General features: G+C 42.5%; 1 protein-coding gene across 1 annotated transcript in view; it reads left to right on the forward strand.

The window, feature by feature from the left end:
• The window catches only part of LOC139550119 (netrin-G1-like), a 166,106-nt gene that overhangs the window by 81,759 nt on the left and 57,147 nt on the right, over positions 1-27,200 (forward strand). The window contains exon 3 of the mRNA XM_071360761.1: positions 20,932-21,110. Within this exon, the coding sequence (XP_071216862.1) occupies positions 20,932-21,110 (179 nt within the window). The remainder of the gene's footprint in view (positions 1-20,931; positions 21,111-27,200) is intronic.

Below are 27,200 nucleotides of genomic sequence, written 5' to 3' on the forward strand. Positions count from 1 at the left end.
CCAGAACACAACGAAACAGGGCTACGTTCCAGAACACAACGAAACAGGGCTACGTTCCAGAACACAACGAAACAGGGCTACGTTCCAGAACACAACGAAACAGGGCTACGTTCCAGAACACAACGAAACAGGGCTACGTTCCAGAACACAACGAAACAGAACACAAGGTTGACTAAGAAAATAAATACAGGACCTTACAGTACTTTAAAGTATTTTTTACTTAAGTACTTTACACCACTGTGGAAATACCAACAGTGACACAGCAACAAATAGATATTAGACAACATCAGCACACTGTCAATTCATTTGGAAATGGAAAAGCAAAACAACAACAGAGTGTTTGTTAATAGTATTTAACGCATCATGAGTCACAACCATGAAAGTAGTAGTACACCCACAGTAAAAAGGGTCCGCATCCCAAATGGCACCTATTCCCCATTTTAGTGCACTACTTTTAACCAGGGCCTGTATTGAATAGGGTGCCGTTTTGGGACGTAGTCTTAGTCTCTACAGCCACTTCAATGAGTACCGCGCGTAAATGGAACGTTATTCCCCTTTTTTATGCACGATTCTCTGACCTTGAATTTAAATTTAAGCATGAGAACAGCATGCTATTTACCCGCCAGTCGTTCGGGTGGAGATCAAAGAAATGAAGCTGTGGCGGAGGTGTGTCTACAGATACGACGTATTCTGACCTTGATTTCATTCTCTCATAATTACACCACCTTTACGCGCGAGGAATCGAGTGAACCTACCGATTCCAAGTGGAAAAAACATCGACAGCATTCTCCACGCACTGTAATTTATAACTTGATAAGAACTATTGATAAGAGCTAGGTAAATGAGTAATCAGTTTGGATAAGGGAATTGTAAATATAAATAACAATCTATTTTTACCTTATAATCGCTGGAAACAAATGTGAAACCAGTCATACGGCAGCAAACTGAATCATATCTTTCCCCACAGTAAAGTTTATGAAATGCTCTGCCATTATGCAGATTTTAAATGGTACAGCCTTTTTACCTTGCAGGGATGTGACTCTCTCGAATGGCTTGATTGTAGGCTACCCTGACTTTCTATCATGTTACAGTTTAGCCACTATCAGTATCGACCGTCAGTAGGCCTAATAACCACACATATTAAACTGCTAATTTACTGTTAGTTCCCTTCAGTTGGTATAGTCTACATTATCATTCCATGTGATTACATTGTTTTGTTTTACCTTCATTTGGTTCCTCTGTTAAACGCCGTCACGACCATGTGGTTGTTGCTGAGTAACAGTTGATAATATTAAAAAAAGACATGTAGGCTAATTAAATCAGTTATGGAGCGGAGCGCAGACCGAGCCGTAACAGTTTGAACCTGACGCATGGCGCAATACTTGGTTAGTGCAGGAAATAGACGAGGGTATATCCTACACTATTCTCCCAATTATAATATGTACACTAATCTTCCAACATGATCTCTTCATGGATTTTTTTTATTTAACTAGGCAAGTCGGTTAAGAACAAATTCTTATTTACAATGACAGCCTAGGAACAGTGGGTTAACTGCTTTGTTCAGGGGCAGAATGACAGATTTTTTACCTTGTCAGCTCGGAGATTCAATCTAGCAACCTTTTGGTTACTGACCCAACGCTCTAACCACTAGGCTACCTGCCGCCCCTACACTCTAACCACTAGGTTACCTGCCGCCCCTACACTCTAACCGCTAGGCTACCTGCCGTCCCTACACTGTAACCACTAAGCTACCTGCCGCCCCTCCACTCTAACCACTAGGCTACCTGCCACCCCTACACTCTAACCACTAGGCTACCTGCCACCCCTACACTCTAACCACTAGGCTACCTGCCGTCCCTACACTGTAACCACTAGGCTACCTGCCGCCCCTCCACTCTAACCACTAGGCTACCTGCCGCCCCTACACTCTAACCACTAGGCTACCTGCCGCCCCTACACTCTAACCACTAGGCTACCTGCCGCCCCTACACTCCAACCACTAGGCTACCTGCCGCCCCTACACTCTAACCACTAGGCTACCTGCCGCCCCTCCACTCTAACCACTAGGCTACCTGCCGCCCCTACACTCTAACCACTAGTCTACCTGCCGACCCTACACTCTAACCACTAGGCTACCTGCCGCCCCTACACTCTAACCACTAGGCTACCTGCCGACCCAAATGGATCATTGCTAATGCTATAGTAAACAGAGAATAAACCAGGTACAGAACCATTTCTCCCCATGTATCATACTGCTATAGTGAACAAACATCATGATAGCAAGACTGGAGGACATTTCCTGCCTCTAGCTTTAGAAACAAGTATTTTCCCCAGGTCTCTCTCTCTCTCTCTGTCTCTGTCTCTGTCTCTGTCTCTGTCTCTGTCTCTGTCTCTGTCTCTGTCTCTGTCTCTGTCTCTGTCTCTGTCTCTGTCTCTGTCTCTGTCTCTGTCTCTGTCTCTGTCTCTGTCTCTCTCTCTCTCTCTCTCTCTCTCTCTCTCTCTCTCTCTCTCTCTCTCTCTCTCTCTCTGTCTCTCTGTCTCTCTCTGTCTCTCACCTCTCTCTCTCAATTCAATTCAATTCAATTCAAGGGGCTTTATTGGCATGGGAAACATGTGTTAACATTGCCAAAGCAAGTGAGGTAGATAATATACAAAAGTGAAATAAACAATAAAAATTAACAGTAAACATTACACATACAGAAGTTTCAAAGCAATAAAGACATTACAAATGTCATATTATATATATACAGTGTTGTAGCAATGTATAAATGGTTAAAGCACACAAGTTAAAATAAATAAACATAAATATGGGTTGTATTTACAATGGTGTTTGTTCTTCACTGGTTGCCCTTTTCTTGTGGCAACAGGTCACAAATCTTGCTGCTGTGATGGCACACTGTGGAATTTCACCCAGTAGATATGGGAGTTTATCAAAATTGGATTTGTTTTCGAATTCTTTGTGGATCTGTGTGATCTGAGGGAAATATGTGTCTCTAATATGGTCATACATTGGGCAGGAGCTTAGGAAGTGCAGCTCAGTTTCCACCTCATTTTGTGGGCAGTGAGCACATAGCCTGTCTTCTCTTGAGAGCCATGTCTGCCTACGGCGGCCTTTCTCAATAGCAAGGCTATGCTCACTGAGTCTGTACATAGTCAAAGCTTTCCTTAAGTTTGGGTCAGTCACAGTGGTCAGGTATTCTGCCACTGTGTACTCTCTGTTTAGGGCCAAATAGCATTCTAGTTTGCTCTGTTTGTTTGTTAATTCTTTCCAATGTGTCAAGTAATTATCTTTTTGTTTTCTCATGATTTGGTTGGGTCTAATTGTGCTGTTGTCCTGGGGCTCTGTGGGGTGTGTTTGTGAACAGAGCCCCAGGACCAGCTTGCTTAGGGGACTCTTCTCCAGGTTCATCTCTCTGTAGGTGATTGCTTTGTTATGGAAGGTTTGGGAATCGCTTCCTTTTAGGTGGTTGTAGAATTTAACGGCTCTTTTCTGTATTTTGATAATTAGTGGGTATCGGCCTAATTCTGCTCTGCATGCATTATTTGGTGTTCTACGTTGTACACGGAGGATATTTTTGCAGAATTCTGCATGCAGAGTCTCAATTTGGTGTTTGTCCCATTTTGTGAAATCTTGGTTGGTGAGCGGACCCCAGACCTCACAACCATAAAGGGCAATGGGCTCTATGACTGATTCAAGTATTTTTAGCCAGATCCTAATTGGTATGTTGAAATTTATGTTCCTTTTGATGGCATAGAATGCCCTTCTTGCCTTGTCTCTCAGATCGTTCACAGCTTTGTGGAAGTTACCTGTGGTGCTGAGGTTTAGGCCGAGGTATGTATAGTTTTTTTGTGTGCTCTAGGGCAACGGTGTCTAGATGGAATTTGTGGTCCTGGCGACTGGACCTTTTTTGGAACACCATTATTTTGGTCTTACTGAGATTTACTGTCAGGGCCCAGGTCTGACAGAATCTGTGCAGAAGATCTAGGTGCTGCTGTAGGCCCTCCTTGGTTGGTGACAGAAGCACCAGATCATCAGCAAACAGTAGACATTTGACTTCGGATTCTAGTAGGGTGAGGCCTGGTGCTGCAGACTGTTCTAGTGCCCGCGCCAATTCGTTGATATATATGTTGAAGAGGGTGGGGCTTAAGCTGCATCCCTGTCTCACCCCACGACCCTGTGTGAAGAAATGTGTGTGTTTTTTGCCAATTTTAACCGCACACTTGTTGTTTGTGTACATGGATTTTATAATGTCGTATGTTTTTCCCCCAACACCACTTTCCATCAATTTGTATAGCAGACCCTCATGCCAAATTGAGTCGAAGGCTTTTTTGAAATCAACAAAGCATGAGAAGACTTTGCCTTTGTTTTGGTTTGTTTGGTTGTCAATTAGGGTGTGTAGGGTGAATACATGGTCTGTTGTACGGTAATTTGGTAAAAAGCCAATTTGACATTTGCTCAGTACATTGTTTTCATTGAGGAAATGTACGAGTCTGCTGTTAATGATAATGCAGAGGATTTTCCCAAGGTTACTGTTGACGCATATTCCACGGTAGTTATTGGAGTCAAATTTGTCTCCACTTTTGTGGATTGGGGTGATCAGTCCTTGGTTCCAAATATTGGGGAAGATGCCAGAGCTAAGGACGATGTTAAAGAGTTTTAGTATAGCCAATTGGAATTTGTTGTCTGTATATTTGATCATTTCATTAAGGATACCATCAACACCACAGGCCTTTTTGGGTTGGAGGGTTTTTATTTTGTCCTGTAACTCGTTCAAGGTAATTGGAGAATCCAGTGGGTTCTGGTAGTCTTTAATAGTTGATTCAAGGATTTGTATTTGATCATGTATATGTTTTTGCTCTTTATTCTTTGTTATAGAGCCAAAAAGATTGGAGAAGTGGTTTACCCATACATCTCCATTTTGGATAGATAATTCTTCGTGTTGTTGTTTGTTTAGTGTTTTCCAATTTTCCCAGAAGTGGTTAGAGTCTATGGATTCTTCAATTACATTGAGCTGATTTCTGACGTGCTGTTCCTTCTTTTTCCGTAGTGTATTTCTGTATTGTTTTAGTGATTCACCATAGTGAAGGCGTAGACTCAGGTTTTCCGGGTCTCTATGTTTTTGGTTGGACAGGTTTCTCAATTTATTTCTTAGATTTTTGCATTCGTCATCAAACCATTTGTCATTGTTCTTCATTTTCTTCGGTTTTCTATTTGAGATTTTTAGGTTTGATAGGGAAGCTGAGAGGTCAAATATACTGTTAAGATTTTCTACTGCCAAGTTTACACCTTCACTATTGCAGTGGAACGTTTTACCCAGGAAGTTGTCTAAAAGGGATTGAATTTGCTGTTGTCTAATTGTTTTTTGGTAGATTTCCAAACTGCATTCCTTCCATCTATAGCATTTCTTAATGTTACTCAGTTCCTTTGGCTTTGATGCCTCGTGATTGAGTATTGCTCTGTTCAAGTAGACTGTGATTTTGCTGTGGTCTGATAGGGGTGTCAGTGGGCTGACTGTGAACGCTCTGAGAGACTCTGGGTTGAGGTCAGTGATAAAGTAGTCTACAGTGCTACTGCCAAGAGATGAGCTATAGGTGAACCTACCATAGGAGTCCCCTCGAAGCCTACCATTGACTATGTACATACCCAGCGTGCGACAGAGCTGCAGGAGTTGTGACCCGTTTTTGTTGGTTATGTTGTCGTAGTTGTGCCTAGGGGGGCATATGGGGGAGGGAATGCTGTCACCTCCAGGTAGGTGTTTGTCCCCCTGTGTGCTGAGGGTGTCAGGTTCTTGTCCAGTTCTGGCATTTAGGTCGCCACAGACTAATACATGTCCCTGGGCCTGGAAATGATTGATTTCCTCATTCAGGATGGAGAAGCTGTCTTCATTAAAGTATGGGGATTCTAGTGGGGGGATATAGGTAGCACACAGGAGGACATTTTTCTCTGTTAAGATAATTTCCTTTTGAATTTCTAGCCAAATGTAAAATGTTCCTGTTTTGATTAGTTTAATGGAGTGAGTTAGGTCTGCTCTATACCAAATTAGCATTCCCCCTGAGTCCCTTCCCTGTTTCACACCTGGTAGTTTGGTGGATGGGACTACCAGTTCTCTGTAACCTAGAGGGCAACCAGTGGGTCCGTCTCCTCTGTACCAGGTTTCTTGCAGGATGACAATGTCTGCATTACCGATTTCTTTGGTGAAGTCCGGGTTCCTGCTCTTTAGGCCAAAGGCAGATGACCCCAGGCCTTGGATATTCCAGGATGATATAGTGAAGGCTTTTTGTTCCATAAAGTGTCCAATGTTGTTGGCCGTGTGGTTTGGCCTCAGGCCAGTAAGTGTGAGCAGAGCCTGCTGAGCATCTGGTACATGCCGTTGGCTTGGGCGAGTGTAAGAGTGGGGGTTGGGCCTGTTTGCCCGCTCACTACCTGGGCGTATGTGTGACTTCCATGTTGATGCCCTCTTTGCGGGGGTGGGGTGCATGGGGTGGGCAGGAGTGGCATAGGTCTGATCCGAGGGGGCCTAAATTGGGTGTGGGCATGGTTGATGTGGGGGGGGTGTGTAGGTCCAGGGGGGGGTCTTGGAGGGTGTCTCTCTCTCTCTCTCTCTGTCTCTCTCCTCTCTCTCTCTCTCTACCTCCTCTCTCTCTCTACCTCCTCTCTCTCTCTCTCTACTCCTCTCTCTCTCTACCTCCTCTCTCTCTCTCTCTCTCTCTCCTCTCTCTCTCTACTCCATCTCTCTCGCTCTCTCTCTCTCTCTCTCTCTCCTCTCTCTGTCTCTCTCTCTCTCTGTCTCTCCCTCTCTCTCTTTACTTCCTCTCTCTCTGTCTCTCTCTCTACCTCCTCTCTCTCTCTACCTCCTCTGTCCCTCTCTCTCTCTCTCTCTCTCTCTCTCTCTCTCTCTCTCTGTCTCTCTGTCTCTCTCCTCTCTCTCTCTCTACCTCCTCTCTCTCTCTACCTCCTCTCTCTCTCTCTCTACTCCTCTCTCTCTCTACCTCCTCTGTCTCTCTCTCTCTCTCTCCTCTCTCTCTCTACTCCATCTCTCTCTCTCTCTCTCCTCTCTCTCTCTGTCTCTCTCTCTCTGTCTCTCCCTCTCTCTCTTTACTTCCTCTCTCTCTGTCTCTCTCTCTACCTCCTCTCTCTCTCTACCTCCTCTGTCCCTCTCTCTGTCTCTCTCTCTCTCTCTCTCGCTACCTCCTCTGTCTCTCTCTCTGTCTCTCTCTCTCTCTCTCTCTATCCTCTCTCTCTCTGTCTCTCTCTCTCTGTCTCTCCCTCTCTCTCTTTACTTCCTCTCTCTCTGTCTCTCTCTCTACCTCCTCTCTCTCTCTACCTCCTCTGTCCCTCTCTCTGTCTCTCTGTCTCCTCTCTCTCTCTACTCCATCTCTCTCGTTCTCTCTCTCTCTCTACCTCCTCTCTCTCTGTCTCTCTCTCTACCTCCTCTCTCTCTACCTCCTCTGTACATCTCTCTGTCTCTCTCTCTCTCTCTCTCTCTCTCTACCTCCTCTGTCTCTCTCTCTGTCTCTCTCTCTGTCTCTGTCTCTCTCTCTCTCTCTCTCTACCTGCACTCTCTCTCCCTCTCCCTTCAGTTTACATGCAGCACATACAGTATCTCTCTCTTCCTCTTTCTCTCATGTAAAATACATCAAAGCTTCTCTGAGATCCCTGAAGGTGTTTGAGGATCATCTCAGGTCAACCCAGTAGCGGCAGACCTTGAACTCTTTTGCCTAGCAGTCTGGGCCAAAGTTTCCTCTGTAGAGTAACAGCCTTCATCTCCCCACCCCTCAGTAGGAGTGTAAGGACTTCAGGGGTGTCCCAAATGGAGGGTGTCCCAAATGGCAACTCATTCCCTATATTGGGCATATAGTGCACTACTTAATAGTGCACTAGTCCTGATCAAACGTAGTGAACTATAAAGAGACTAGGGAGCCATTTGGGTTCTCAGACAGGGTTTTCGTGAAGGAGCTCGTGTATTTTATACAGTGGTGAGGATGGTTTCCAACACAGAATCCTGGAAGACCCTAAAGTTAGACTGATATGAAGGCTTCTGCATAGTAACAGAAGTCCTGTTGTTTTGGAGGTCAGATTTTCTCTGAATTTCTATGAAATTGACTTGTTACGTCTTCCATTTTAGGGAATTCTGGGTAGCGACGAGGCTACTCATTGGTCAATAGATTTTCTCTGAATTTCTATGAAATTGACTTGTTACGCCTTCCATTTTAGGGAATTCTGCTTGGCGACGAGGCTACTCATTGGTCAATAGATTTTCTCTGAATTTCTATGAAATTGACTTGTTACGCCTTCCATTTTAGGGAATTCTGCTTGGCGACGAGGCTACTCATTGGTCAATAGATTTTCTCTGAATTTCTATGAAATTGACTTGTTACGGCTTCCATTTTAGGGAATTCTGGTTGGCGACGAGGCTACTCATTGGTCAATAGATTTTCTCTGAATTTCTATGAAATTGACTTGTTACATCTTCCATTTTAGGGAATTGTGGTTGGCGACGAGGCTACTCATTGGTCAATAGATTTTCTCTGAATTTCTCTGAAATTGACTTGTTACGCCTTCCATTTTAGGGAATTCTGGTTGGCGACGAGGCTACTCATTGGTCAATAGATTTTCTCTGAATTTCTATGAAATTGACTTGTTACATCTTCCATTTTAGGGAATTCTGGTTGGCGACGAGGCTACTCATTGGTCAATAGATTTTCTCTGAATTTCTCTGAAATTGACTTGTTACGCCTTCCATTTTAGGGAATTCTGGTTGGCGACGAGGCTACTCATTGGTCAACAGATTTTCCCTGAATTTCTATGAAATTGACTTGTTACGTCTTCCATTTTAGGGAATTCTGGTTGGCGACGAGGCTACTCATTGGTCAATAGTCAGAATGCGCATCTTTTGGTGCAATAACGTAAGCCTGTGTTAGTGACCAGATCTAATAAGCAAAAGTAGAAATATAAAATCCAAATGGTAGGCTATATCAAGCCTATTCAAATATTAATCTAGCCTATTAAAATACAGTCTCAAGTCAAAGTCGAGTACCTGAGTTTTGAGGATCCAAGTCTACAGTTATTTTATTTTCTCTCAAGTCAAGTCATCAAATTTGTGACTTGACTCAGACTCGAGTCAAAGTCGTGTGACTCAAGTCCACAACTCGGCATATACATAAGTGTATGTAAATTCTGATAGTTTAACTACAGAGACTGAAGTGATTGTACTGAGTGTGGGAGAGAGGTCCTTAGCAGAACACTTTTAACTTAAAACACACAGACAACCATTTAGATAGAGTATGTAATTGCTTCTGTTGTGGTCTAAGAAAGTAAACGAACCGTAATAATATGACTGTTTACTTGCATGCTGAAAAATAGATGACATTTGTATTTGTATTTATTATGGATCCCCATTAGCTGCTGCCAAAGCAGCAGCTACTCTTCCTGGGGTCCAGCAAAATTAAGGCAGTTTATACAATTTTTTAAACATTACAATACATTCACAACACAATGTGTGTCCTCAGGCACCTGATCCACCACTACCACATATCTACAGTACTAAATCCATGTGTATGTGTGTGTGTGTGTGTGTGTGTGTGTGTGTGTGTGTGTGTGTGTGTGTGTGTGTGTGTGTGTGTGTGTGTGTGTGTGTGTGTGTGTGTGTGTGTGTGTGTGTGTGTGTGTCTGTGTGTGTGTGTGTGTGTGTCTGTGTGTGTCTGTGTGTGTGTGTGTGTGTGTCAATGTTTGGGTTGCTTCACAGTCCCTGCTGTTTCATAAGATATTTTTACTGCTTGCGTCAGTTACTTGATGTAGAATAGAGTTCCATGTAGTCATGGCTCTATTTAATACTGTGCGCCTCCTATAGTCTGTTCTGGACTTGGGGACTGTGAAGAGACCTCTGGTGGCATGTCTTGTGGGGTATGCATAGGTGTCCGAGCTGTGTGCCAGTAGTTTACCCAACAGCAACAAAGTAAGAATAGAATGTGCAGTATGTCGTGCTGGTTAAGTAATGGAGTGTGTACAGGTTAAGTAATGGAGTGTGTACTGGTTAAGTAATGGAGTGTGTACTGGTTAAGTAATGGAGTGTGTACTGATTTAGTAATGGCACAGACAGACAGTCATTTAGCAGAATAAATAACAGCTGGTGCGCAATGTTTAATATTAAAGTTTTGTGGTATAGAGTACCTCGTGATAAGCTGTAGACCACACTATCTACCTAGAGCGTTTTCATCGATTTTATTCGTAGCCATCTATTTACCACCACAAAACGATGCTGCCACAAAAAGACCGCACTCAACGAGCTGTATACGCCCATAAGCAAACAAGAAAATGCTCATCCAGAAGCGGCGCTCCTAGTGGCCGGGGACTTTAATGCAGGCAGACTTAAATCCGTTTTACCTCATTTCTATCAGCATGTCACATGTGCAACCAGAGGGGAAAAAAGTGGTCAGATGGTATAGGAGGGTTTTACTAGCACAGAGTGGAATATGTTCCACCTCAGTCACCGGCTTCATCAATAAGTGCACTGACGACTTAGTCCCCACAGTGACCGTACGTACATATACCAACCAGAAGCCATGGACTACAGGCAACATCCGCACCGAACTAAAAGCTGAAGCTGCCGCTTTCAAGGAGAGGGACACTAATCCAGACGCTTATAAGAAATCCCGCTATGCCCTCAGATGAACCATCAAACAGGCAATACGTCAATACAGGACTCAGATTGAATCCTACCACACTTGCTCTGATGCTCATCTGATGTGGCAGGACTTGCAAGCTATTTCGGACTACAAAAGCTTCCCAGTGACGTGAGCCTACCAACTGAGCTAAATGCCTTTTATGCTCGATTCGAGGAAAGAAACACTGAAGCGTTCATGAGAGCACCAGCTATTTCGGACGACTGTGTGATCACGCTCTCCGATGTGAGCAAGACCTTTAAACAGGTCGACATTCACAAGGCCGCGGGGACCGACGGATTATCAGGACATGTACTCAAAGCATGCGTGGACCAACTGGCAAGTGTCTTTTCAAACTCTCCCTGACCGAGTCTGTAATACCTACGTGTTTCAAGCAGACCACCATAGATCCTGTGCCCAAGGAAGCGAAGGAAACCTGCCTAAATGACTACTGCCCCGTTGCACTCACGTCTGTAGCCATGAAGTGCTTTGAAAGGCTTGCCATGGCTCACATCAACACCATCCTCCCGGAAACCCAAAGACCCTGTCCAATTCGCATACCGCCCCAACAGATCCACAGATGACGCAATCTCAATCGCACTCCACACTGCCCTTTCCCACCAGGACAAAAGGAACACCTATGTGAGAATGCTGTTCATTGACTACAGCTCAACGTTCAACACAATAGTGGTCACAAAGCTCATCACTAAGCTAAGGACCCTGGGACTGAACACCTCCCTCTACTCTGGATCCTGTACTTCCTGACAGGCCGCCCCCAGGTGGTAAGGGTAGGCAACAACACATCTGCCACGGTGATCCTCAACACTGAGGCCCCTCAGAGTGTGTACTTACTACTGCGTGGCAAAGCACGACTCCAACACCATCATTAAGTTTGCTGACGATACAACAGTGGTAGGCCTGATCACTGACAACAATGAGACAGCCTATAGGGAGTAGATCAGAGATCTGGCAGTGTGATGCCAGGACAACAACCTCTCCCTCAATGTGAGCAAGACAAAGGAGCTGATGATGGACAACATGAAAAGGCGGTCTGAACAGGACCCCTTTAACATCGACGTGGCTGTAGTGGTGCGGGTTGAGAGTTTCAAGTTCCTTTGGTGTGCACATCACCAATGAACTATCATGGTCCAAACATACCAAAACAGTTGTGAAGAGGGCACAACAACACCTTTTCAGGAGACTGAAAAGATTTGGCATGGGTCCCCAGATCCTCAAAAAGTAATATAGCTGCACCATCGAAAGCATTCTGACCAGGTGTCATCACTCCCTGGTATGGCAACTGCTCGGCATCCAACCGTAAGCCTCTACAGAGGGTAGTGCGTACGGCCCAGTACAACATTGGGACCAAGCTTCCTGCTATCCAGGACCTATATATTAGGCATTGTCAGATGAAGGCCAAAAAAATTGTCAAAGACTCCAGTTACCCAAGTCATAGACTGTTCTCTCTGCTACCGCACGGCAACCGGTACCAGAGCACCAAGTCTAGGTCCAAAAGGCTCCGTAACAGCTTCTACCCCCAAGCCATAAGACTGCTGAACTTACTTTAGTTTATTTAGTAAATATTTTCTTATATCTATTTCTTGAACTGCATTGTTGGTTCAGGGTTCGTAAGTAACTATTTCACGGTAAGGTAAACAGCTGTTGTATTCGGACGCATGTGATTAATTTTTACATTTTTTATTTTTATTTGAATTAAAGTGTCCCTGTTTAGGTACATCACCGAGGGAGTGATACTGAGAAGAGACAGACACAACTGTGTATGGCTGCCTAACTTCCGGTATTGTGCTGTGGACTAGTTAGAAATTAGCAATTGGATTCAAATGTCAAAAAGCATTTCTTATAATGGGACCTGATGTGAATAAAGAGGTGCCATTGCAAACCGAGGGGAAAAGGCCACTTCCTCACTATGACTGTAACATGGACCTTCAATGTACCAACTTCTGCATAACTCACTTACTTACACGCTCCATACCAGGTGGTGTCAGAGGAAGGCCCTAAAAAGTGTCAAAGACTCCAACCACCCTAGTCATAGAAGGTTCTCTTTGCTACAGCACGGCAAGCGGTACCGGAGCGCCCAAGTCTAGGTCCAAGAGGCTTCTAAATAGCTTCTACCCCCCAAGCCATAAGACTCCTGAACATCTAGTCAAATGGCTACCCCAGTGAAGTTTTATTCGGCGCATGTGATGAATAAAATGTGATTTGATTTGATTCTGTCGATTCAACTCCACCCTCAACTTCTTAAAACCTCTCTGGGATAGCGGGATGCTTGCGTCCCAACTGGCCAATAGCCAGGGAAAATGTAGAGCGCCAGATTCAAAAAAAATTATATAAAATCAAACTTTCATTAAATCACACATATAAGATACCAAATTAAAGCTACACTCGTTGTGAATCCAGCCAACATGTCAGATTTCAAAAAAGCTTTTCGGCGAAAGCATAAGATGCTATTATCTGATGATAGCACAATGTCAACAAAGAGAGTGTAGCCTATTTCAACCATGCCGGCGCTACTCAAAACGCAGATATAACATATAAAACATGCATTACCTTTGACGAGATTCTTTTGTTGGCACTCCAATATGTTCGATAAACATCACAAATGGTCCTTTTGTTCGATTAATTCCGTCCATATATATCCAAATTGTCCATTTATTTGGCGCCGTTGTACCAGAAAAAAACAGCTTCCTATAAGCCAAAGTCACTACAAAATATCAAAAAAAAATGACCTCTAAACTTTGCCAAAACATTTCAAAGTAGTTTTGTAATACAACTTAAGGTATTTGTAAACGTTAATAATCGATCAAATTGAAGACGGGTCAATCTGTTTTCAATACAGGAGATCAACAAACTAACGCTACTTTTCTAGTCTTGCGCAACTCTCAAACAGTACACAAGACGTTACTCTACTTCCTGGTGTCCTTCTTCTTCATTTCACAAATGAATAACCTCAACCTATTTCCCAAGACTGGTGACATCCAGTGGAAGCAGTAGGAACTGAGAGTAGAGTGATTAGAAATCTGTCCTGCCCATAAAAACTCATTGAACAGACAGTGACTTTAAAAAAAAAAAGGTTAGTCCTCAGGGTTTTGCCTGCTACATAAGTTCTGTTATACACTGCTCAAAAAAATAAAGGGAACACTTAAACAACACAATGTAACTCCAGGTCAATCACACTTCTGTGAAATCAAACTGTCCACTTAGGAAGCAACACTGATTGACAATAAATTTCACATGCTGTTGTGCAAATGGAATAGACAAAAGGTGGAAATTATAGGCAATTAGCAAGACACCCCCAATAAAGGAGTGCTTCTGCAGGTGGTGACCACAGACCACTTCTCAGTTCCTATGCTTCCTGGCTGATGTTTTGGTCACTTTTGAATGCTGGCGGTGCTTTCACTTTAGTGGTAGCATGAGACGGAGTCTACAACCCACACAAGTGGCTCAGGTAGTGCAGCTCATCCAGGATGGCACATCAATGCGAGCTGTGGCAAGAAGGTTTGCTGTGTCTGTCAGCGTAGTGTAAAGAGCATGGAGGCGCTACCAGGAGACAGGCCAGTACATCAGGAGACGTGGAGGAGGCCGTAGGAGGGCAACAACCCAGCAGCAGGACCGCTACCTCTGCCTTTGTGCAAGGAGGAGCACTGCCAGAGCCCTGCAAAATGACCTCCAGCAGGTCACAAATGTGCATGTGTCTGCTCAAACGGAGCGGGACAACTTCCGATGAAACTGGAGGGCCCGCAATTCAAATAAATAATCATAAATATTATGGATTTTAAACATTTAGGTACAGATAAGTGTCTTATGTCGACTGAAAGCTTAAATTCTTGGTAATCTAACTGGACTGTCCGATTCACAGTAGCTGTTACAGCGAAAACATGCCATGTGATTGTTTGAGGACGGCGCCCCACATCAAAATATTTTTCCACCGGCACAGGTTTCATACATTCACATATAACAATTAAATATTTACTTACTTTTTGAAAATCTTCCTCTGATTTGTCATCCAAAGGGTCCCAGCTATAACATGTAGTGCTGTTTTGTTAGGTAAAATCATTTTTTATATCCCAAAAAGTCAGTTTAGTTGGCGCCATCGATTTGAGTAATCCATTCGTTCCACTTGCTGAGAAAGGAATCCAAAAATCTACCCCTAAACTTTGTTTCAACAAGTCAAAATACATTTCTATTTACTCCTCAAATACCCTAAAATGTAAACAAACTATAATATTTATTTTGGAAAGAAGTATGTTCAATAGGAAACCGATTTTAGCAGGGGAGTAATTTATACATGGCGCGCGCAAACACGGATTTCCAAGACTGTCCTTCTACTAAAACTGATATTTCTTATTAGTCTTTGAAGTTACAGGCCTGAAACTTGAACATAAACTGCTGACACCCTGTGGAAGCCATAGGAATTGCATCCAGGGAGCTAATTTTCAATATGACCTTTCTGTTGCATTTCTAAGAGGATGGTCTCTCTCAACAAAAAATAAAATTCTGGTTGGTTTTTCTTTGGATTTTCTCCTACTATATCTACTGTGTTATATTCTCCTACATTATAGTCCACAACAGGACTTCTGTTACTGTGCAGAAGCCTTCACATGAGATACATTGGTCTTTATGAATTGCCATTTGGGGCACACAATACACATTTATACACAAGAGACACAGTAGACCTTTATATACAAGAGATACAGTAGACATTTATACATAAGAGACACAGTACACATTTAAACACAAGAGACACAGTAGACATGTTTACACAAGAGACACAGTACACATTTATACACAAGAGACACAGTAGACCTTTATATACAAGAGACACAGTAGACATTTATATACAAGAGACACAGTAGACATTTATACACAAGAGACACAGTAGACATTTATACACAAGAGACACAGTAGACATGTTTACACAAGAGACACAGTACACATTTAAACACAAGAGACACAGTAGACCTTCATATACAAGAGACACAGTACACATTTAAACACAAGAGACACAGTAGACATGTTTACACAAGAGACACAGTACACATTTAAACACAAGAGACACAGTAGACCTTTATATACAAGAGACACAGTAGACATTTATACACAAGAGACACAGTTTATATACAAGAGACACAGTAGACCTTTATATACAAGAGACACAGTAGACCTTTATATACAAGAGACACAGTACACATTTAAACACAAGAGACACAGTACACATTTATATACAAGAGACACAGTAGACATTTATACATAAGAGACACAGTACTCATTTAAACACAAGAGACACAGTAGACATGTTTACACAAGAGACACAGTACTCATTTAAACACAAGGATAAGCGGTGAGAGAAATGAGGGAAATGAGGGCCGACAATGTTTTAGATAAGATAATAGATAATATTTCCACTATAAAGAGACACTAGTCTAGGAGGAATATAACCAATCATTAAAACTTAATGGAAAGCGTTATTAACGATGCCAGTTCAGGGTCTGCCCTACTGAATAGAGCAGAGGGACATACCTCTTGTGACGAGGACACACACACAGGTGTGTGTCTGTGCGTTTGTGTGTGTGTGCATGTGATCCTGTTTTGGCTGCTTTTTAATTAAGGGGAAGGTTACCATGGTGAGCCCAATTGAGGTGTATGTATAGAGGAGAGAAGAGGAGAGGGGGGAGATAGCGAGAGGGTGAGAGAGAGAGAGTGAACTTCTACTTGGTACTCATCCGGGATCCGGGAGCACCCTCATCAGTAAAAAAGCTGACTAGCATAGCCTAGCATAGCGCCACAAGTAAATACTAGCATCTAAATATCATGAAATCACAAGTCCAAGACACCAGATGAAAGATACACATCTTGTGAATCCAGCCATCATTTCTGATTTTTAAAATGTTTTACAGGGAAAACACAATATGTATTTCTATTAGCTAACCACGATAGCAAAAGACCCAACTGCATATTTTCAAAAAAAATTTACTGCATAGGTAGCTATCACAAATTCGACCAAATAAAGATATAAATAGTCACTAACCAAGAAACAACTTCATCAGATGACAGTCTTATAACAGATTTATTGTATAGCATATGTTTTGTTCGAAAAATGTGCATATTTCAGGTATAAATCATAGTTTTACATTGCAGCCACCATCACAAGTCTCACCAAAGCAGCTAGAATAACTACAGAAACCAACGTGAAATACCTAAATACTCATCATAAAACATTTATGAAAAATACACGGTGTACAGCAAATGAAAGACAAACATCTTGTGAATCCAGCCAATATTTCAGATTTTTTAAGTGTTTTACAGCGAAAACACAATATAGCATTATATTAGCTTACTACAATAGCCTACCACACAACCGCATTCATTCAAGGCACGTTAGCGATAGCGAATAAACCAGCAAAAGATATACATTTATTCACTAACCTTCTCAAACTTCATCAGATGACAGTCCTATAACATCATATTACACAATACATATATGTTTTTTTCGAAAATGTGCATATTTAGTGGTACAATTCGTGGTTGAACAATGTGAATACTAGCCAAACTGCACAAAAAATCCGGATATATTTCTGACATTCACATCATCTAATCAAATAACTAATCATATACTTTACAAAAAAATACAGGTTGGACAGCAAATGAAAGATACACTAGTTCTTAATGCAACCGCTGTGTTAGATTTTTAAAAATAACTTTAGTACGACATTTAGCTTACGTTATAGCGAGACAGCGCCCGAAATCTGGGCGGAATATAGTCTAAACATTTTCGACAGAAATACGAAATAATATCATAAATGGTTCCTACTATTTGATGAGCTTCCATCAGAATCTTGTACAAGGTGTCCTTTTTCCAGAGTAATCGTTGTTCGGTTGTAGAATGTCGTCTTCATCTGTCGATTTAGCTAACAAAGCTGGCCATGCGGCACGGAAGTGTCCAACTCACCAGAACGCATAACAAACAAAATACCGAAAATCGCAATCAACTGATATAAACTGATATAAGTCGGTTTAATATAACTAGTTTATGATGTTTTTAACACATATATCAAATAAAATCAGAGCCGGAGATATCTAACGTCGATAACGAAAGCTTTTCAGAACGCAATCCAGGTGACCCTTTTGCGCCATGGTGAAGAAAGGAAAGAGTGGTCGCGTCATTCCAACAGGTCTTGTTTGGCCTCAGATAGAGCTATACACCCCATTCCAACTCTCACTGCCTACTGACATCTAGGGGAAGGCGTATGCAGTGCATGTAGACCCATAGATTCCATGCAAATTAATAGGCTGACCCTGGAACAGAGCCCCCGATTTCAGATTTCTCACTTCCTGACAGGAAATTTGCTGCAAAATGAGTTCTGTTTTACTCACAGATATAATTCAAACTGTTTTAGAAACTAGAGAGTGTTTTCTATCCAATAGTAATAATAATATGCATATTGTACGAGCAAGAATTGAGTACGAGGCAGTTTAATTTGGGAACGATTTTTTACAAAGTGAAAATGGCGCCCCCCTATTGAGAAAAGGTTTTAACCAAAAGTGTTATTCGGCTGTCCCCATAGGAAACTCTTTGAAGAACCCTGTTCGGTTTCAGGTAGAACACTTTTGGTTCTACATGGAACACAGAAGAGTTCTACCTGGAACCAAAAAGAGTTCTACATGGAACCAAAAAGAGTTCTACCTGGAACCAAAAGGAGTTCAACATGGAACCAAAAATAGTTCTACCTGGAACCAAAAATAGTTCTACCTGGAACCAAAAAGAGTTCTACCTGGAACCAAAAGGAGTTCAACATGGAACCAAAAATAGTTCTACCTGGAACCAAAAATAGTTCTACCTGGAACCAAAAAGGTTTCAGTAACTTTGAAGAATGCCTTGGTTCATTTGTTGTCTTCTTGTTAACTCTCAATCAGCCCTCTGTTTAGTCCTCAATAAAGAGAACGTTATTGCCTGTGTCCCAAATCGCACCCTATTCCCTATAGGGCACTATGTAGGGATTAGGGTGCCATTTGGGATGCCTGAGAATCCTGACTTTATTTAATGTGGTGTTCCCTTCACGGAGGGTTAGCCAAATTAGGTATTGTTTTAAATGCTGTTCCCTCCTCGAAGGGTCAGCCAAATTTGGTGTTATTTTAAATGCTGTTCCCTCCTCGAAGGGTCAGCCAAATTTGGTATTGTTTTAAATGCTGTTCCCTCCTCGAAGGGTCAGCCAAATTAGGTATTGTTTTAAATGCTGTTCCCTTCACTGAGGGTCAGCCAAATTAGGTATTGTTTTAAATTCTGTTCCCTTCACGGAGGGTCAGCCAAATTAGGTATTGTTTTAAATGCTGTTCCCTTCACGGAGGGTTAGCCAAATTAAGTATTGTTTTAAATGCTGTTCCCTTCACGGAGGGTTAGCCAAATTAGGTATTGTTTTAAATGCTGTTCCCTTCACGGAGGCTTAGCCAAATTAGCTCTTGTTTTTAAATGCTGTTCCCTCCATAGAGGGTTAGCCAAATTAGCTCTCGTTTTAAGAATAACGATGCGTTCTCCTCTCTCTCTCTTCCCTCTTAGTCTGATCTAAGTCAAGTACCGGAGTGGGAAATCCATGTAGGCCTTGTATACCCACTATTAAATTATAGAAAAGGCAACACTCCACAGCAAAGGGCACAGTGAAATATCCTTGTATACCCACTATTAAATTATAGAAAAGGCAACACTCCACAGCAAAGGCACAGTGAAATATCCCTGTATACCCACTATTAAATTATAGAAAAGGAAACACTCCACAGCAAAGGCACAGTGAAATATCCCTGTATACCCACTATTAAATTATAGAAAAGGCAACACTCCACAGCAAAGGGCACAGTGAAATATCCTTGTATACCCACTATTAAATTATAAAAAAGGCAACACTCCACAGCAAAGGCACAGTGAAATATCCTTGTATACCCACTATTAAATTATAGAAAAGGCAACACTCCACAGCAAAGGCACAGTGAAATATCCCTGTATACCCACTATTAAATTATAGAAAAGGCAACACTCCACAGCAAAGGCACAGTGAAATATCCTTGTATACCCACTATTAAATTATAAAAATGGCAACACTCCACAGCAAAGGCACAGTGAAATATCCTTGTATACCCACTATTAAATTATAGAAAAGGCAACACTCCACAGCAAAGGCACAGTGAAATATCCCTGTATACCCACTATTAAATTATAGAAAAGGCAACACTCCACAGCAAAGGCACAGTGAAATATCCTTGTATACCCACTATTAAATTATAGAAAAGGCAACACTCCACAGCAAAGGCACAGTGAAATATCCCTGTATACCCACTATTAAATTATAGAAAAGGCAACACTCCACAGCAAAGGCACAGTGAAATATCCTTGTATACCCACTATTAAATTATAGAAAAGGAAACACTCCACAGCAAAGGCACAGTGAAATATCCCTGTATACCCACTATTAAATTATAGAAAAGGCAACACTCCACAGCAAAGGCACAGTGAAATATCCTTGTATACCCACTATTAAATTATAGAAAAGGCAACACTCCACAGCAAAGGCACAGTGAAATATCCCTGTATACCCACTATTAAATTATAGAAAAGGCAACACTCCACAGCAAAGGCACAGTGAAATATCCCTGTATACCCAGTATTAAATTATAGAAAAGGCAACACTCCACAGCAAAGGCACAGTGAAATATCCCTGTATACCCACTATTAAATTATAGAAAAGGCAACACTCCACAGCAAAGGGCACAGTGAAATATCCTTGTATACCCACTATTAAATTATAGAAAAGGCAACACTCCACAGCAAAGGCACAGTGAAATATCCCTGTATACCCACTATTAAATTATAGAAAAGGCAACACTCCACAGCAAAGGCACAGTGAAATATCCCTGTATAGAGGAAGTGATTTGGTGAAACGCGTCGGCATGATGAGTAACCTTGTCTTAGACATGAAGATTTGTTTTAGCTTCCCAGTCAGTCATATTTGATTCATGTCAATAAAATAGTTCATTTTAATGTTATCCAGGAGTAAGCACTGTAATCCGGCTTGAAGAACCAACCCACAGCCTTTGGTACAAAACAATAACAAGTATTTACATTCTGTCTGTTGCACGATGTTCTCCTTCTCAGATCGAAGTGCAACCCGAACGCTACTCTTATAGAAGATCGTTTGTGTTCAGTGACTTATCTGGCTATGAATAAAGGTGAAATCAATCTGATTGTGTGTTTTCCCTCCTCAGGTGTAAGTGTAACCTGCACTCCAACAGCTGTGTGTTTGACAAGGACAAGGGGAAGCTGGGATGTGAGTGTGAACACAACACAACAGGACCGGACTGCGGCCGCTGTAAGAGACACTACCACGGACGACCCTGGAGTGTCGGGTCCTACCTGCCCATTCCCAGAGGAACTGCTAACATCTGTGAGTAGACTAAGTCTCTATATATCTAAAAAAAAACAATTGTGGTAAAAGTTTCAACACAATCTAATCAAGAATAAAAAAATGATATATGAGGCATGTGGGCTTTTCGTCAATCTTGGAGGAGATTTCTGTCTGATCTGTCAGATCCCAGGTCTAGGCCAGGGGGCTCATTTCCTTAATATATCTAATGCAGGCTAACACCAGGCTAACCCCAGGCTAACCCCAGGCTAACACCAGGCTAACCCCAGGCTAACACCTGGCTAACACCAGGCTAACACCAGGCTAACCCCAGGCTAACCCCAGGCTAACACCAGGCTAACACCAGGCTGACCCCAGGAAAGCTAACTCTAGGGAAGCTAGAAGAGGGATAAGGTGCTATAATCAGCCCAACACTGAGGGATAATGTGCTATATCCAGCCCAACACGGAGGGATAATGTGCTATAGCCAGCCCAACACGGAGGGATAATGTGCTATATCCAGCCCAACACGGAGGGATAATGTGCTATAGCCAGCCCAACACGGAGGGATAATGTGCTATATCCAGCCCAACACGGAGGGATAATGTGCTATAGCCAGCCCAACACGGAGGGATAATGTGCTATATCCAGCCCAACACGGAGGGATAATGTGCTATATCCAGCCCAACACGGAGGGATAATGTGCTATAGCCAGCCCAACACGGAGGGATAATGTGCTATATCCAGCCCAACACGGAGGGATAATGTGCTATAGCCAGCCCAACACGGAGGGATAATGTGCTATATCCAGCCCAACACGGAGGGATAATGTGCTATAGCCAGCCCAACACGGAGGGATAATGTGCTATATCCAGCCCAACACGGAGGGATAATGTGCTATAGCCAGCCCAACACGGAGGGATAATGTGCTATATCCAGCCCAACACGGAGGGATAATGTGCTATATCCAGCCCAACACAGAGGGATAATGTGCTATATCCAGCCCAACACGGAGGGATAATGTGCTATATCCAGCCCAACACGGAGGGATAATGTGCTATAGCCAGCCCAACACGGAGGGATAATGTGCTATATCCAGCCCAACACGGAGGGATAATGTGCTATAGCCAGCCCAACAGGGAGGGATAATGTGCTATATCCAGCCCAACACGGAGGGATAATGTGCTATATCCAGCCCAACACGGAGGGATAATGTGCTATAGCCAGCCCAACACGGAGGGATAATGTGCTATATCCAGCCCAACACGGAGGGATAATGTGCTATAGCCAGCCCAACAGGGAGGGATAAGGTGCTATATCCAGCACTGAGGAATACAGTTCTATAATCAGCCCAACACTGATTATAGCTGAGGTATAAGGGCTGATTATAGCACCTTATCCCTCAGTGTTGGGCTGATTATAGAACCTTATCCCTCAGTGTTGGGATGATTATATAACCTTATCCCTCAGTGGTGGGATGATTATATAACCTTATCCCTCAGTGGTGGGCTGATTATAAAACCTTATCCCTCGGTGTTGGGCTGATTATAGAACCTTATCCCTCAGTGTAAAAAAATAACCTGCCTAGGGACTGCGGTTGAAAATTAGCCAGCTGACTAAAACCGGCACGTTTACTGAAACATTGATTAATGTGCACTGTCCCTGTAAAAATAAAAATGAACTCAACTCAAACTCTACACTGATGAATGAGCATGGTGCTATAATCAGCCGAGAGATAAAGTATTCTTGCCAGACCAACACTGAGGGATAAAGTATTATAGCCAGACCAACACTGAGGGATAAAGTATTATAGCCAGACCAACACTGAGGGATAAAGTATTATAGCCATACCAACACTGAGGGATAAAGTATTATAGCCATACCAACACTGAGGGATAAAGTATTATAGCCAGACCAACACTGAGGGATAAAGTATTATAGCCAGACCAACACTGAGGGATAAAGTATTATAGCCAGACCAACACTGAGGGATAAAGTATTATAGCCAGACCAACACTGAGGGATAAAGTATTATAGCCAGACCAACACTGAGGGATAAAGTATTATAGCCATACCAACACTGAGGGATGAAGTATTATAGCCAGACCAACACTGAGGGATAAATTATTCTAGCCAGACCAACACTGAGGGATAAAGTATTATAGCCAGACCAACGCTGAGGGATAAAGTATTATAGCCAGACCAACACTGAGGGATAAAGTATTATAGCCAGACCAACACTGAGGGATAAAGTATTATAGCCAGACCAACACTGAGGGATAAAGTATTATAGCCAGACCAACACTGAGGGATAAAGTATTATAGCCATACCAACACTGAGGGATAAAGTATTATAGCCAGACCAACACTGAGGGATAAAGTATTATAGCCAGACCAACACTGAGGGATAAAGTATTATAGCCATACCAACACTGAGGGATGAAGTATTATAGCCAGACCAACACTGAGGGATAAATTATTCTAGCCAGACCAACACTGAGGGATAAAGTATTATAGCCAGACCAACGCTGAGGGATAAAGTATTATAGCCAGACCAACACTGAGGGATAAAGTATTATAGCCAGACCAACACTGAGGGATAAAGTATTATAGCCAGACCAACACTGAGGGATAAAGTATTATAGCCAGACCAACACTGAGGGATAAAGTATTATAGCCATACCAACACTGAGGGATGAAGTATTATAGCCAGACCAACACTGAGGGATAAAGTATTCTAGCCAGACCAACACTGATGGATAAAGTATTCTAGCCAGACCAACACTGAGGGATGAAGTATTATAGCCAGACCAACACTGAGGGATAAATTATTCTAGCCAGACCAACACTGAGGGATAAAGTATTATAGCCAGACCAACGCTGAGGGATAAAGTATTATAGCCAGACCAACACTGAGGGATAAAGTATTATAGCCAGACCAACACTGAGGGATAAAGTATTATAGCCAGACCAACACTGAGGGATAAAGTATTATAGCCAGACCAACACTGAGGGATAAAGTATTATAGCCATACCAACACTGAGGGATGAAGTATTATAGCCAGACCAACACTGAGGGATAAAGTATTCTAGCCAGACCAACACTGAGGGATAAAGTATTCTAGCCAGACCAACACTGAGGGATGAAGTATTATAGCCAGACCAACACTGAGGGATAAAGTATTATAGCCAGACCAACACTGAGGGATAAAGTATTCTAGCCAGACCAACACTGAGGGATGAAGTATTATAGCCAGACCAACACTGAGGGATAAAGTATTATAGCCAGACCAACACTGAGGGATAAAGTATTATAGCCAGACCAACACTGAGGGATAAAGTATTCTAGCCAGACCAACACTGAGGGATAAAGTATTATAGCCAGACCAACACTGAGGGATAAAGTATTCTAGCCAGACCAACACTGAGGGATAAAGTATTATAGCCAGACCAACACTGAGGGATAAAGTATTATAGCCAGACCAACAATGAGGGACAAAGTATTCTAGCCAGACCAACACTGAGGGATAAAGTATTATAGCCAGACCAACACTGAGGGATACAGTATTCTAGCCAGACCAACACTGATGGACGGAGTATTATAGCCAGACCAACACTGAGGGATAAAGTATTATAGCCAGACCAACACTGAGGGATAAAGTATTATAGCCAGACCAACACTGAGGGATAAAGTATTATAGCCAGACCAACACTGAGGGATAAAGTATTATAGCCAGACCAACACTGAGGGATAAAGTGTTATAGCCAGACCAACACTGAGGGATAAAGTATTATAGCCAGACCAACGCTGAGGGATAAAGTATTATAGCCAGACCAACACTGAGGGATAAAATATTATAGCCAGACCAACGCTGAGGGATAAAGTATTCTAGCCAGACCAACACTGAGGGATAAAGTATTATAGCCAGACCAACACTGAGGGATAAAGTATTATAGCCAGACCAACACTGAGGGATAAAGTATTATAGCCAGACCAACACTGAGGGATAAAGTATTATAGCCAGACCAACACTGAGGGATAAAGTATTATAGCCAGACCAACACTGAGGGATAAAGTGTTATAGCCAGACCAACACTGAGGGATAAAGTATTATAGCCAGACCAACGCTGAGGGATAAAGTATTATAGCCAGACCAACACTGAGGGATAAAATATTATAGCCAGACCAACGCTGAGGGATAAAGTATTCTAGCCAGACCAACACTGAGGGATAAAGTATTATAGCCAGACCAACACTGAGGGATAAAATATTATAGCCAGACCAACGCTGAGGGATAAAGTATTCTAGCCAGACCAACACTGAGGGATAAAGTATTATAGCCAGACCAACACTGAGGGATAAAGTATTATAGCCAGACCAACACTGAGGGATAAAGTGTTATAGCCAGACCAACACTGAGGGATAAAGTATTCTAGCCAGACCAACGCTGAGGGATAAAATATTATAGCCAGACCAACGCTGAGGGATAAAGTATTATAGCCATACCAACACTGAGGGATAAAGTATTATAGCCAGACCAACACTGAGGGATAAAGTATTATAGCCAGACCAACACTGAGGGATAAATTATTCTAGCCAGACCAACACTGAGGGATAAAGTATTATAGCCAGACCAACGCTGAGGGATAAAGTATTATAGCCAGACCAACACTGAGGGATAAAGTATTATAGCCAGACCAACACTGAGGGATAAAGTATTATAGCCAGACCAACACTGAGGGATAAAGTGTTATAGCCAGACCAACACTGAGGGATAAAGTATTATAGCCATGCCAACACTGAGGGATAAAGTATTATAGCCAGACCAACACTGAGGGATAAAGTATTATAGCCATACCAACACTGAGGGATAAAGTATTATAGCCAGACCAACACTGAGGGATAAAGTATTATAGCCAGACCAACACTGCGGGATAAAGTATTATAGCCAGACCAACACTGAGGGATAAAGTATTATAGCCAGACCAACACTGAGGGATAAATTATTCTAGCCAGACCAACACTGAGGGATAAAGTATTATAGCCAGACCAACACTGAGGGATAAATTATTCTAGCCAGACCAACACTGAGGGATAAAGTATTATAGCCAGACCAACGCTGAGGGATAAAGTATTATAGCCAGACCAACACTGAGGGATAAAGTATTATAGCCAGACCAACACTGAGGGATAAAGTATTATAGCCAGACCAACACTGAGGGATAAAGTGTTATAGCCAGACCAACACTGAGGGATAAAGTATTATAGCCAGACCAACACTGAGGGATAAAGTATTATAGCCAGACCAACACTGAGGGATAAAGTATTATAGCCAGACCAACACTGCGGGATAAAGTGTTATAGCCATACCAACACTGAGGGATAAAGTATTATAGCCATACCAACACTGAGGGATAACGTATTATAGCCAGACCAACACTGAGGGATAAAGTATTATAGCCATACCAACACTGAGGGATAAAGTATTATAGCCAGACCAACACTGAGGGATAAAGTATTATAGCCAGACCAACACTGAGGGATAAAGTATTATAGCCAGACCAACACTGAGGGATAAAGTATTATAGCCAGACCAACACTGAGGGATAAAGTATTCTAGCCAGACCAACCCTGAGGGATAAAGTATTATAGCCAGACCAACACTGAGGGATAAAGTATTCTAGCCAGACCGACACTGAGGGTTAAGTATTATAGCCAGACCAACACTGAGGGTCTAACGTGTGTGCATGTTATGTGTGTGTGAGCAAATTAAGTGAGTGTGTGTTTGTGTGTGTGTGTGTGTGTGTGTGTGTGTGTGTGCATGTGTGTACCTGTGTGTGCATTCAGGGTGTGTGCACGTACCCTCATGTGTGCCTTCATACCCATGTATGTGTCGTCTAAGGAGAAGTGGCTTGATTTCCCCGTACGCCGTGTTCCTCCAGTTAGGAGACTCTCTGCAACGTGAGACCAGCTGTCCCTCTCTCTCTCAGACTGACAGGGGCGTTATTAAAAACAGCCAACGCCTCGGACGCATCTGCACTGAACGGATAAAACCCCCAGACCCAGTCTCCATATACTCCATATCAAAAAACGATATGACACACTGGTTTGGAGAAAGACAGAATGCCATG

The sequence above is a fragment of the Salvelinus alpinus genome, chromosome 23 (genome assembly GCF_045679555.1).
Source record: "Salvelinus alpinus chromosome 23, SLU_Salpinus.1, whole genome shotgun sequence".
In the NCBI taxonomy this organism is placed as follows: domain Eukaryota; kingdom Metazoa; phylum Chordata; class Actinopteri; order Salmoniformes; family Salmonidae; genus Salvelinus; species Salvelinus alpinus.